The sequence below is a fragment of the Diospyros lotus genome, chromosome 10 (genome assembly GCF_014633365.1).
Source record: "Diospyros lotus cultivar Yz01 chromosome 10, ASM1463336v1, whole genome shotgun sequence".
Lineage (NCBI taxonomy): Eukaryota > Viridiplantae > Streptophyta > Magnoliopsida > Ericales > Ebenaceae > Diospyros > Diospyros lotus.
Window position 1 is genome coordinate 33,795,305 of NC_068347.1, and position 11,663 is coordinate 33,806,967.

The window sequence follows — 11,663 nt, forward strand, 5'->3', positions numbered from 1 at the left end:
TATCCCACATTTAAAATGATAAAGTGAGATTATGAGTTGCATGACTAAAATATTCTTCACTCAAGATGATAAGATGTGAAAAATATTTTTATTATTTATAATATATTATATAAATCATGAAATATTAATAATATGATCCATTACACAGAATTGATTCAATCTTGACCACTGTTTTCAGTTCAGATCGAATTTTGCATGTTCGTAATGGCATACATACACATTAATTATAATAATTATATTATATTTGTTCGAATTGATAAATTATAATTTACATAATCTAAAATAAATTATAATTTAGTTATGACTGAAATGACGGTGGAATCACAGTTAAAAATTTAATTTAAAAAATACCTACCGGAGGTAGTTAGTGTGGTTCCGTTCCGGCTGGGGCGGTGGCTACGGTGACAGCTGGGTGTGACCTAGCAATTGACCGGTAAGTTCCATTAAGTAAAGTAAAATCGCCGTTCATCCTCAAAGAGGAAAACTTTTTCAAAGCTTCTCTCTTCTCTTTATATCTATATTTCTTCTTCTTCTTCTTCTCTCTCTCAATGCGCGGCATCCAAGAAACCCAACCAACCATGGTAATGGCATCCCAACAACATGCCCTTCTGCTCCTCTTCTCCCTCTCCGTTCTCCTTCGCTCCGCTGTCGCCGACGACGGCGCCGTCATGGCCAAGCTGGCCGCATCCCTCTCCCCCGCCCCCTCCGACTGGACCGGCACCGATTTCTGCTCCTGGACCGGCATCAACTGCGACAACTCCAACCGTGTCACCTCCATCAACCTCCCCTCCAAGTCCATCGCCGGCACTCTCCCCGCCGATCTCAACTCCCTCTCCCAGCTCAAAAGCCTAGCTCTCCAGGGCAACAGCCTCTCCGGCGCCCTGCCGTCCCTCGCCAACCTCACCTTCCTGGAACAGGTCTTCCTCGACCGGAACCAGTTCAAAACGATCCCCGCCGATTTCTTTGCCGGCCTCTCCAACCTCCAGAGCATGAGCCTCAGCGACAATCCCACTCTCGCGCCGTGGACGTTCCCCGCCGATCTGACTCAGTCCAGCAGCTTGAACGCCTTCGCCGCCAGCAACGCCAGCATAGTGGGCTCCATTCCCGACATTTTCAATTCCTTCCCCAACTTGCAGAACCTCCGCCTCTCCTACAACAACCTCACGGGCTCGCTGCCGCCCAGCTTCGCCGGCTCCGAGATCAGAAACTTGTGGATCAACAACCAGATGACGGGCTTATCCGGGACCATTGAGGTGCTTTCTTCCATGACCCAACTCTACCAAGCTTGGCTCCAAGAAAATTCCTTCACAGGTTAGGTTTATTTTTCATCTCTTGTATAGATTCATCACTTTTACGATTCTTCTGCAATGTGATCCGACAACTTAGCCACTTTGTTTCGATTAATTTGTTTCTTCTGATAGGTGCCATCCCGGACCTGTCCAAATGCACGAGTCTCTTCGATTTGCAGCTCCGGGACAACCAGTTCACCGGCGTGGTGCCACCGTCCTTGACCTCTCTTCCCAGGCTTGCTAACATTAGTCTACAGAACAACAAATTGCAGGGCCCGCTGCCGGTGTTCGGCTCCGGCGTGGACGTCACTCTTGGATCCACCAATCAATTCTGCAAGACCACATCGGGGCCTTGCGATCGCCAAGTCACTCTTCTTCTTGAAGCTGCCGGGGCTCTTGGGTATCCGATGATTCTGGCTCAGTCTTGGGAAGGCAATGATGCTTGTTCCGGTTGGTCATTCATCAGCTGCGCGCAGGGCAACATCATAACTGTGAATCTCGGGAAGCAGCGCTTTTCGGGTACCATTTCGCCGGCCTTTGCGAACATCACCTCGCTGCGGAGTTTGTTCCTGAATGACAATAACCTGTCGGGTTTGATCCCTGAGAGCTTGGCATCTTTGCCTAATCTTCAAGTTCTTGACGTGTCTAACAATAATCTTAGTGGCCCGATACCCGTTTTCCCATCAACAGTGAAGTTAACTACCTCCGGCAACCTGTTACTCGGGAAGAACTCTACTTCCGGGAGTGGTGGCTCGCCGGGTTCTGGATCGAACTCGACCACGCCCGGTGGAAGCCCGTCAGAGGGGAAGTCGAGCGGGTCCTCTGTGTCTGCTGGTTTGATTGCAGGTGTTGTGATTGCCGTTATTGTTTTTGTAGCTGTTGTGTTGTTTGTGTCTTATAAGTGCTATGTCAAGAGGCGTCACAAGAGTTTTGGAAGAGTTGAGGGCTCGGAGAAAGGCTCAGAGCTGACGAAGAGCGTGGCAGCGAGTGGTGCTAATGGATACGGAGGAGTCCCCAGTGAATTACACAGCCAGAGCAGTGGTGATCATGGTGACATTCCGGTTTTCGAAGGTGGGAATACTGCCATTTCGATCCAAGTGATTCGGCAGGTGACTAACAATTTCAGTGAGGATAATGTATTGGGTAGAGGAGGGTTTGGAGTCGTGTACAAAGGGGAATTGCACGATGGAACTAAGATTGCTGTGAAGCGGATGGAATCTGCAGCAGTCGCCAAAGGAATGAATGAATTCCAAGCCGAAATTGCAGTCTTAACCAAAGTTAGGCACCGGCACTTGGTTGCGCTTCTTGGTTATTGTATCAATGGCAATGAAAGGCTTTTGGTTTACGAGTATATGCCACAGGGAACTTTGGCTCAGCACCTATTCGAGTGGCGTGAGCTCGGGTTTCCTCCCCTTACTTGGAAGCAAAGGGTGACGATTGCGTTGGATGTGGCCAGAGGGGTTGAATATCTACACAGCTTAGCGCAACAGAGTTTCATCCATAGAGATCTTAAACCTTCAAATATACTTCTTGGTGATGACATGAGAGCCAAGGTTGCAGATTTCGGTTTGGTTAAGAATGCACCTGATGGCAAGTATTCTCTTGAGACTCGGTTGGCAGGAACTTTTGGATATCTTGCACCGGAATATGCTGGTAAGTACATTTTGAAAATCACATTTAATTTCGCATTGGATCTTTAACAACCATTGAAACCAAAACTAGAATGTGTCTGATTGTTCCTTGTTTACATGCTTTCTGAATAATTGATGCCTTTGGTACCTAGAATTCCTGCTGCTGTTTTTGTCATGTAGGTGCAAGTAACATATAAGTCAACCATGGTAATAATAAGATGCGTCGTCTCGAGATTTTTATAACTTGGTTTGGAAGGTTTAACAGTTACAAAGCACGACTTGGTGGGAGATAAGGTTATAGATAGAATTGACTAGGGAGACAGAATTGATGTAGCCGACTTCACATAGGGGGATGCAGACTTGGTATGCTGTTGATACAATGTTGTTGTCTGAGACCCTGATTGTTGGTATGTGCTGTCGTAAAGGCGCAAAAATATGATCGTCGTCATTTTGTCTAACTGGTCAGATTGTTAACTAGTTCGATAATTTGATTTTGAATTGATTGCATTTGTGTTATCTTGCCTTTGATCTTCCTTCCTTTAAACAACAGTCAGTCTCTCATTTCTCAAAATTACAATAAATCCTTGTCTTTGTGAAGTTCTCTAGGCTTATTTTTGCGATTATTTTCAACAATTCATATTAGCTAGTTGTAGATGACTCGAGAGCTATAGAGTTCATGTAGCCAAGCTCACCTAATTGTTATATTTTGTATCCAAACAGCTACTGGACGAGTGACTACCAAAGTGGATGTTTATGCATTTGGAGTGGTTTTGATGGAGATAATCACAGGAAGGAAAGCTTTAGACGAGACCGTGCCTGATGAGAGGTCCCATTTAGTCTCCTGGTTCCGCAGGGTCCTTATCAACAAGGACAACATTCGGAAGGCTGTTGACCAAATTCTCAACCCCAATGAAGAGACTTTCGAGAGTATTTGCAAGGTGGCTGAGCTTGCTGGTCACTGTACCGCTCGCGAGCCTTTCCAAAGACCGGATATGGGGCATGCTGTCAATGTGTTAGGTCCTCTCGTGGAGCAGTGGAAACCTTCCAACCACGGAGACGAAGAAAGCTATGGCATCGACCTCCACTTGAGTCTTCCTCAAGCTCTTCAAAGATGGCAAGCCGATGAAGGGACTTCCACAATGTTCAACGATCAGTCCTACAGCCAATCACAGTCAAGCATTCCCTCGAAGCCTTCAGGGTTTGCAGACTCATTCGACTCAATGGATTGCCGATGACAGAACATCAGGATCAAGATAACCATTCAGAGGAGGATAGGACAGAGAATCGATATTGAATTAGTACACCTTACAAGCGTGAAAGAGACTATGACAAAGGCAAGTTCCCCTGCTGTTCTAGCTTTTGGGGGAACCCGATAGTATCTTGTATATCTGTTATTTCATTGTTTTGTTCCTTCCCATTTTTACCTGCACCATGTATGTACCCTTTTTGTATTCTCTTCTTCTTATGGCCTGCATTGTGTGAAACCCCAAGAGTGGCTGCTGTTCATATGTTTGGATTCTTTGTATCAGACCCCTCTTCCGGCGACGGGGCTGACATCGGGAACCAGATTCCGTGATGTCAGAGACCAAAACGATCATAGGAAGAACAAAGAACCAAAGATGCAATTCAAATTTTTGTACCGTTACCATCAAAGCTACCATCTTGTTCTGTTCATGATTCCTCTGTTCCTTGTTTTCCCCCTTTCCCATAGTTCTCTCAGATTCCTATTGAAGAGATGGATCTATCCATTGCGTACTTGTGTTAGAAGTAAGAGCAAGCCCTCTTGAAAGGGTTTTGATCTTCCAGGCTGGTAGAAACAGGGATTCCATTCGATGTGTGATCTACCAGGGAAGGTTTTGAAGAATTAAGAAATGGCCAAATGGGGGTGCTGGCCCTGAGCTGGCACTGGCAGAGAGTGAAGAAAGGAGATGTTTTGATTTGTCCTTTTAACATCTGGTTGAAGTGTTTGGTGGCCAAATGGTCTGAGCTTTTAAGGCATTGTCACATGGGGTGTGAGAAAGCAGGAACAGTGCTCTGCGTGTTTGTTGGGGATCTATGAAGAGAAGAGAAGAGAATTTCATTGTCACATGGATGCATGGACCCAACTTTCAATGTAAATTACGTGTCCGAGATTTGATAAAAGGACAGATATATTCCCTTCATATTTAAAAATTCCTTAGATTTTCGCTTTCCCCTTTTTTCGGCAAACTAATTGAAATCTCTCTCTATCCCTATGCCTATCCCTCCCTCCTTTTTGACGAAGTTAGTTTGTGAGAAAATATAATGGTATTTTTGTCATTTTAATCATCGGTGAAAGAGAAGGTACAACTGAAGTTGCAAAGTTATGTGAAATTACTACTATTTTTTAAATATCAAAAGTATTTTCGTTTTTTTAATAAACTTTAAAAGTTGAGAGTTTAGTTTACCTTTTATGATGGGTATGCAAAGATGCAATTTTTATTTGATTATTATCGTAAAACAAAGTGTTACACCAAAAAGAAAAAATGAATTAGGAAAAGTATGCACAAATACAGAAAAATAGGACTCTTTCCAATCCTCTCCTAGGGTGGGGGTGGGGGTGGGGGACCAAATCTCAGTCTTTTGGGGGTAGGGGAAATTAATGGGTTTGGATGAAGGCCCAAACCAACCACAGAAGGAAACTATTATTATTGTTAGGAATGATAGTGATTTGGGGGGAGGGGGGTCTATGCCCTATTGTTGTTAACTTCAAATTGTCCTCGACCAAATAGTGGTAGGTCATCAACATGGGTTGTGTTGACGAAGGTGATGTGACATCTCAAAATTTAAAATAAAAAATAGATGTCTAAATTTATATTTATATTTTTATATTTTTTTGTATAATTAATTATTTTTTATTATTTCAATTATATTACTAATTTAATCTTTTTATCAATTTAACTTTTATATTTTAATTTTTTTATGTAATAATTCAAATTTTTTGTTATTTTAATTATATTTTTGAACTTACATATTCGAGTAAATTTAATTCTTATATTTTTATGTGTAAAAAAAAAATAAAAAAAAATAAAAAAATACATATTACACTTTGTGCAAATCAAAATATAAGAATTAAATTGATAAAAAAATATAGGTCTAGGATAGTAATTAAAATAATAAAAAATTTGCGTTGCCACAAAAAAAAAAATCAAAACATAAGGTTAAATTGATTTGAAATATAAATTTAAAAATATAATTAAAATAATAAAAAATTTAAATCATCACCAAAAAAAATATGTAAATACATGGGCAAAGCAGATGTATTTAAGTAGCAAGTTTTTGAATTTTTAATTAATGAAAATATTAATTTATTCAATTGTTTAAGATTGTCATTTCACATGCTCAACCGCCTAATTTGATTTGATTTTTTTTTTTTTTTTAAGAAATGAGTAAATCAATGTCCAGGGACTTTGGTGAATTTTGTTCGAACCATAATCCTAAAATTAACTAAGCCTAATCTTGGGTTGAGCAAAACAATGAATAATGTCACGATCAAGATAATACAACTCAACTATATATCTTTCAATCGATTGCCATATAAATTTTGTAAAGTTAATTTGACAATCTATTACTTTTATTGCATAGCGAGCTACAATGATAACATTATTAGTTCTTTTGCCTCTAAACGAATAAATACCAAACTCAGACTACTTTATAAAAATATCATTTTCTACTTTATATTAAAGATAAAAGAGCATGATGAAATGAAAATGGATTTCTTTTTCATAGTGAATTCAGACATTTGTGATCAAATGTTTGGTTGATGATGGCATGTGGGGGCAGTTGAATTTCCCCCTGCCCCCACATCATACATCATTGAAAGAAAATTGAATCGAAAATTAAAAATTAATTTTTTAAAAAATATAATCGAATTGAACCATTGTAAGAAACACAGTTGGATAAGTTCTATTAAATTGAATTTCTGCTCTCCCTTAAATCGTCAGAAGACCAAATTGTCTCTTTGCACAACACAACCAAATTTGATAAATGAGGTTAGAAAGTGCACTTGTGGGTTTTATAAAGTCATCTCCAACGAGAGCAAAAATTGCTCACCAAGTTAAAATATGGAGAGTCAATTACTGAAAACTTACTCTAAGAGTGCTATCTATTTGTCTTGTTCCTCACCAAATATTTGTTGAGTTTCAAATTGCTCACTATAATTGGAGAGCGAAAATCACTTTTTCCCTCCTTACCATCTCTCTCCCACCCAACGGTGGTGAATGCATATCCAAATTTGGAAAAAAATAGCCGGTGACAAGCAATAGCAGCAACGACAACAAGTAGCAACAGTGGTGACCAACAATGAGGGCGACAATCGAAATTTTCAGTGGGTTTGTGAGATTTTAATATTTTTTTTATTTATCAATGTATTGAATGATTGATATTGTGTATTTGGTTACTGATTTATATATTTAAATATTAATTTTGTATATGTGTATTTAATTATTAATTTTATTTATGCGTGTATCTGATTAATTTGTCTATTTGATTATTAATTTCGTGTATGTGTGAAAATTATAGATAAGGTAAAATAAATAGAATTGAAATTTATTTAAATAAATAAAAAAATAGAGAAGATAATAGAAAATATGGATGAAGCATGTATAATTTTTGAGGTAAAGTTAAAATAGGGAGTGAATTGTTTATAATATAATAGAGAGTGCGATAGAGATGTGAGTTGGAGATGCCTTAATAGAGGGGTAAATTAGTCATTAAACCCCTATTTGTCTCAAAACTTTTGTCAAGGAAAAATAATCTTAAAATTAACTAAGCCTAATCTTGGGTTGAACAAAACAATGGATAATATCACAATCAAGGTAATACAACTCAACTATATATCTTTCAATCAGTTACATTATAAGTTTTATAAAGTTAATTTGACAATCATTTACTTTTATTATTTAAAAATGTTCTTTTACTTGTATTGAGTTTGTTTGATACGGGCACAAGAGAAGAAAGCAGGGATACTATTTCTCTGATTTTGTTTGTGTCGGACAAATGTTATATTATCTATCATAAATAATATAATAATTTCGTTTATTATATATTAAGTTATAACTAATAAGGCTACTTTTGCCGAACAAATAAACAACTTTTATAAAAATGTCATTTTCTACTTTATATTAAAGATAAGAGAACATGATGAAATGAAAATGGGTTTGCTTTTCATAATGAATTGAGACATTTGTGATCAAATGTTTGGTTGATGATGGCACGTGGGGGCAGTTGAATTTGCCCCCCACATCATACATTATTGATTGGCTATTTATTTTTGTTTAGAAGCTTTTGGAAGCAATTACTAAATCATTTAATCACCGCAATTATCGCCATCTCTATCAAATCCCCCAAATTTTATATGATTGTATGATTTCATTATAAGTTTGTAAGATAATCATACACTTTTTAAAAATTGTTTAAGTTAGTCTTTGCGGCCATTTTAAGACTACTGTTATAGGTTGAAGGCTTGTTAATAGGGTGGGAAGATATTTTTAAGGGGCCACCCTTATTATAATGGGTGGTGAGATTTGTACAAATATTATATATTTTTTTATAACTATTACGATGCTCTGACTATTATATGGTGGAGTTTCGTTTGACTCATGCGAACGTCTAGACATTATATTTAAAATAAAATTATAAAATTAGTTGTCGACGTTCAATTTTAATCGACTATGATTCGTTTTGGGTCGCGGTGAGTGAATCTGAAAATGTCAAGAAAAAGGAAACAAATATCCCAAATGTAAGTGAACATAAGCAATTTTCACGTAGTTCGGTCAGAACGATGCCTATTTCACGATCGCACTCTGATTATTCTTTCAAAATAACGTATCTGATTATTCTTTTTTCTTTTCCTTATGATGTCTTTGACCCCTATTTATAATGAGTGCTTTTATAATTTGGATAAAATATAGAAACATAAAGACAATATGATGGAGGACAAACAGTCCTTATCATCTGCATAAAATCGAGTGGGATCCTCATTTTGAAAAGTATGGTCCGTTTCAGGTAAAGTAAGTGGGCCTTGTTTCTGACTATTCAACAGCATTGTCATCTATGCGAGCTGGGTGTTTTTAGGCTAGCGTGTTGATCGCTCCAGCAAATTAGGAGTTTTATTGAGAGTTTGTTAGGTCGATTGCTGAGAGTTCGCTAAGAGCTTTGTCGGAAGCTCGCTTTATGAACTTTCAATTTTGGTGGCGTATGAGCTTACTTTGATGAGTTTGCTTAGATCTCCTGGGCTTTTAGGCGTTTGGGCCGACCCATAAGAAACAATGCGAAAAATACACATAACATTAGTTTTGTTGTATGATATAGAAATAGAACATTAGAGAGTAAAAATAATTTTGTTGTATGGCATAGGATATGGGGTCAAGCATAATGGGCTGGGCTTTTTGAAGTGGTTGGGCCCAGGCAAATGGACGATAGGTTTTAAGTTCTAAGATTTCTTTGAAAAATAGCATTTTCCAATAGGCTAATATCAAATAAATAAAATTTTTGTACCGTAATAATTTTTTTTTTGAATAAATTAGTCATTGTATTTTAATTTTTACTACCGTAACTACTAAACCTTAATTTTTAATTACAATTTAGTGTCTATTTTTAATTTTTTTGTCTAATTCTATTAATAAAAACTAATATGATGATACATTTAATCTCGAAATCACTTAATTGCTGGGTTTATGGTAATTCTAACACTAAATGCTTTATCGGTTTGTAATAACATATATTATGTCAGTTTTTGTTAACATATTTTGATGAAAAATTAAACAATAGAGTGAATTATAATAAAAATTAAAATTTAATAATTGTGATGAAAAATTAAAATGCAATACGCAATTTATGTATGTATATTTATATCTGTTTGGGCTTAATACATACAGTGTTCCTCAACAATTAAAAAAATTTAGCATTTAGTTTCTAATGTGTAAAATGTCTATATTTTATATCTTAACTACTAAAAATTATTATTTTAAGTTATTATCGTGACAAAACGTTAACGCGTGTATGAATGCATCGACTTTCACAAGTGATATGCCTATGGATGACAAATTCACAATATTTAAATAAGTTGACTGGTTTGTTGTGCTCTTTTACCAATTAAAAAATAGGGTGTTTGATTCTTAATGTGTAAAATGTCAAGATTTTATATCTCAACTATTAAAAAACAACATTGTCATTTATGTCACTTAGGACATACATGTAGAAAATGAGAAAGTGTGATGTTATAAAAAGATAAGGTTAATGAGATAAATCAGATTAAAATTTACTTTGATGGAAAAAAAAATCAAATTACTTGTAGCTTAAAAAAATCCTAAATCCTAAACACCTAAATCTCTAAATCGTTTACTCAAAAAATGCTATTTTATTCTATTCTCAATCACAAAATATGATAAAACTAATCTCCATAATTTTTCTTTGTTGAGCTCGATTTCATCACTCTTTCACTTTATTGTTTATATCATTTTTTTGTGTCTTAAAATAAGAACTTAAAGTAATAATTTTGAAAAGTTGATTTACGAAATTTTGATATTATACATATTAGAGACTATATATCATATTTTTAATTATTGAGAGAGTATAACAAATTATTCAGCCTACTTAAATACTTCCAAGCAGTTATTTAAGTGGCATGTCACTTATAAAAACGGGCGCATTTATATATGTGTTAATTTTTTATTATGATAAATATGTAAAATAATAATTTTTAATAATTAAAATATAAAATATTAACATTTTATATATCAAAAATTAAATATCATATTTTTTAATTGTAAGGTAACGCGGTGCTGATATATATCAAGCCATCTGCGTGCGCATATATATATATGTATGTTTTATGTATGCTATGCACGCAAATGTATGCATTTATATTTATGTGTACGTATATAAGTATACATAATAGCTCAAGAGTAATGTTATTCGGCCCATCACAATGCCATTTGAAGTGCCACCCAAGAAAAAATTACAAATTTAGCCATTGAACCAATTACTAATATACCTTCAATTCACCTTTCCTCCCTCTCTTCTCTCCTACTCCTCTCATTCTCTTGACCCTTCATCTCATTCCTTTATGTGTCTCTCTTTCTCTCGCGCTCCCTTTCCTTCTTCCCTTTTCGACCGTCTCTCTCTCTCTCTCGCTTGTGCATCTCGTTCCTCTCCTCCTTTGCAGTTTCATCGTCTTTTTCATTGCAGCAGTTTCGGCTGTATCTCTCTCTCTCTCGTCCGTCACACATCTCCATTGGCCCCGATCTAGGAGGAGGTAAGTCTTTTAAAGTGATATATACGTACATACGCACTATTGGGTTTGACCGAAACTTCAAGCTTAGATCTACGGAGTTTCGGCTGTTGGATCTTGGTGGTTTTTGAGTATGTTGGTCAATGGGGATAGGGGTGTCAGGCGGTTGCCTCTGATCGTCGGAAACCACCGGCTAGGGTGGTTGATGGCCAGTGCGTATATACGCGCTATGGGTTTGGCCAAACTTTAAGTTTAGATCTACGGAGATTCGGTCGTTGAATCTTGCTAGTTTTTGGGTATGTTGGTCGATGAGGCATTGGGTATCGGGTGGTTGCCTCTGATCGTCAAAAACTACTGGCTACGGTGGCCGGTGGTGGCTAGCAGTGTATTTTAAAGTTTGGTCAAAAATTAAAAATCAAATCTACTAAAATCTAATCATTAAATTTGTTCTATTTTTTTGTATGTTAACTCTCTTGACTTGGTGTTTCTAAT

General features: G+C 36.8%; 1 protein-coding gene across 1 annotated transcript; it reads left to right on the forward strand.

The window, feature by feature from the left end:
• Positions 1-463: 463 nt before the first annotated feature.
• Positions 464-5,082, forward strand: LOC127811990 (receptor-like kinase TMK4). The gene is made up of 3 exons (XM_052352226.1): positions 464-1,311; positions 1,422-2,942; positions 3,641-5,082. The coding sequence occupies exons 1-3, from the start codon at positions 549-551 to the stop codon at positions 4,153-4,155; spliced, it is 2,799 nt and encodes a 932-aa protein (XP_052208186.1). The 5' UTR covers positions 464-548; the 3' UTR covers positions 4,156-5,082.
• The last annotated feature ends 6,581 nt before the right edge of the window (positions 5,083-11,663 follow it).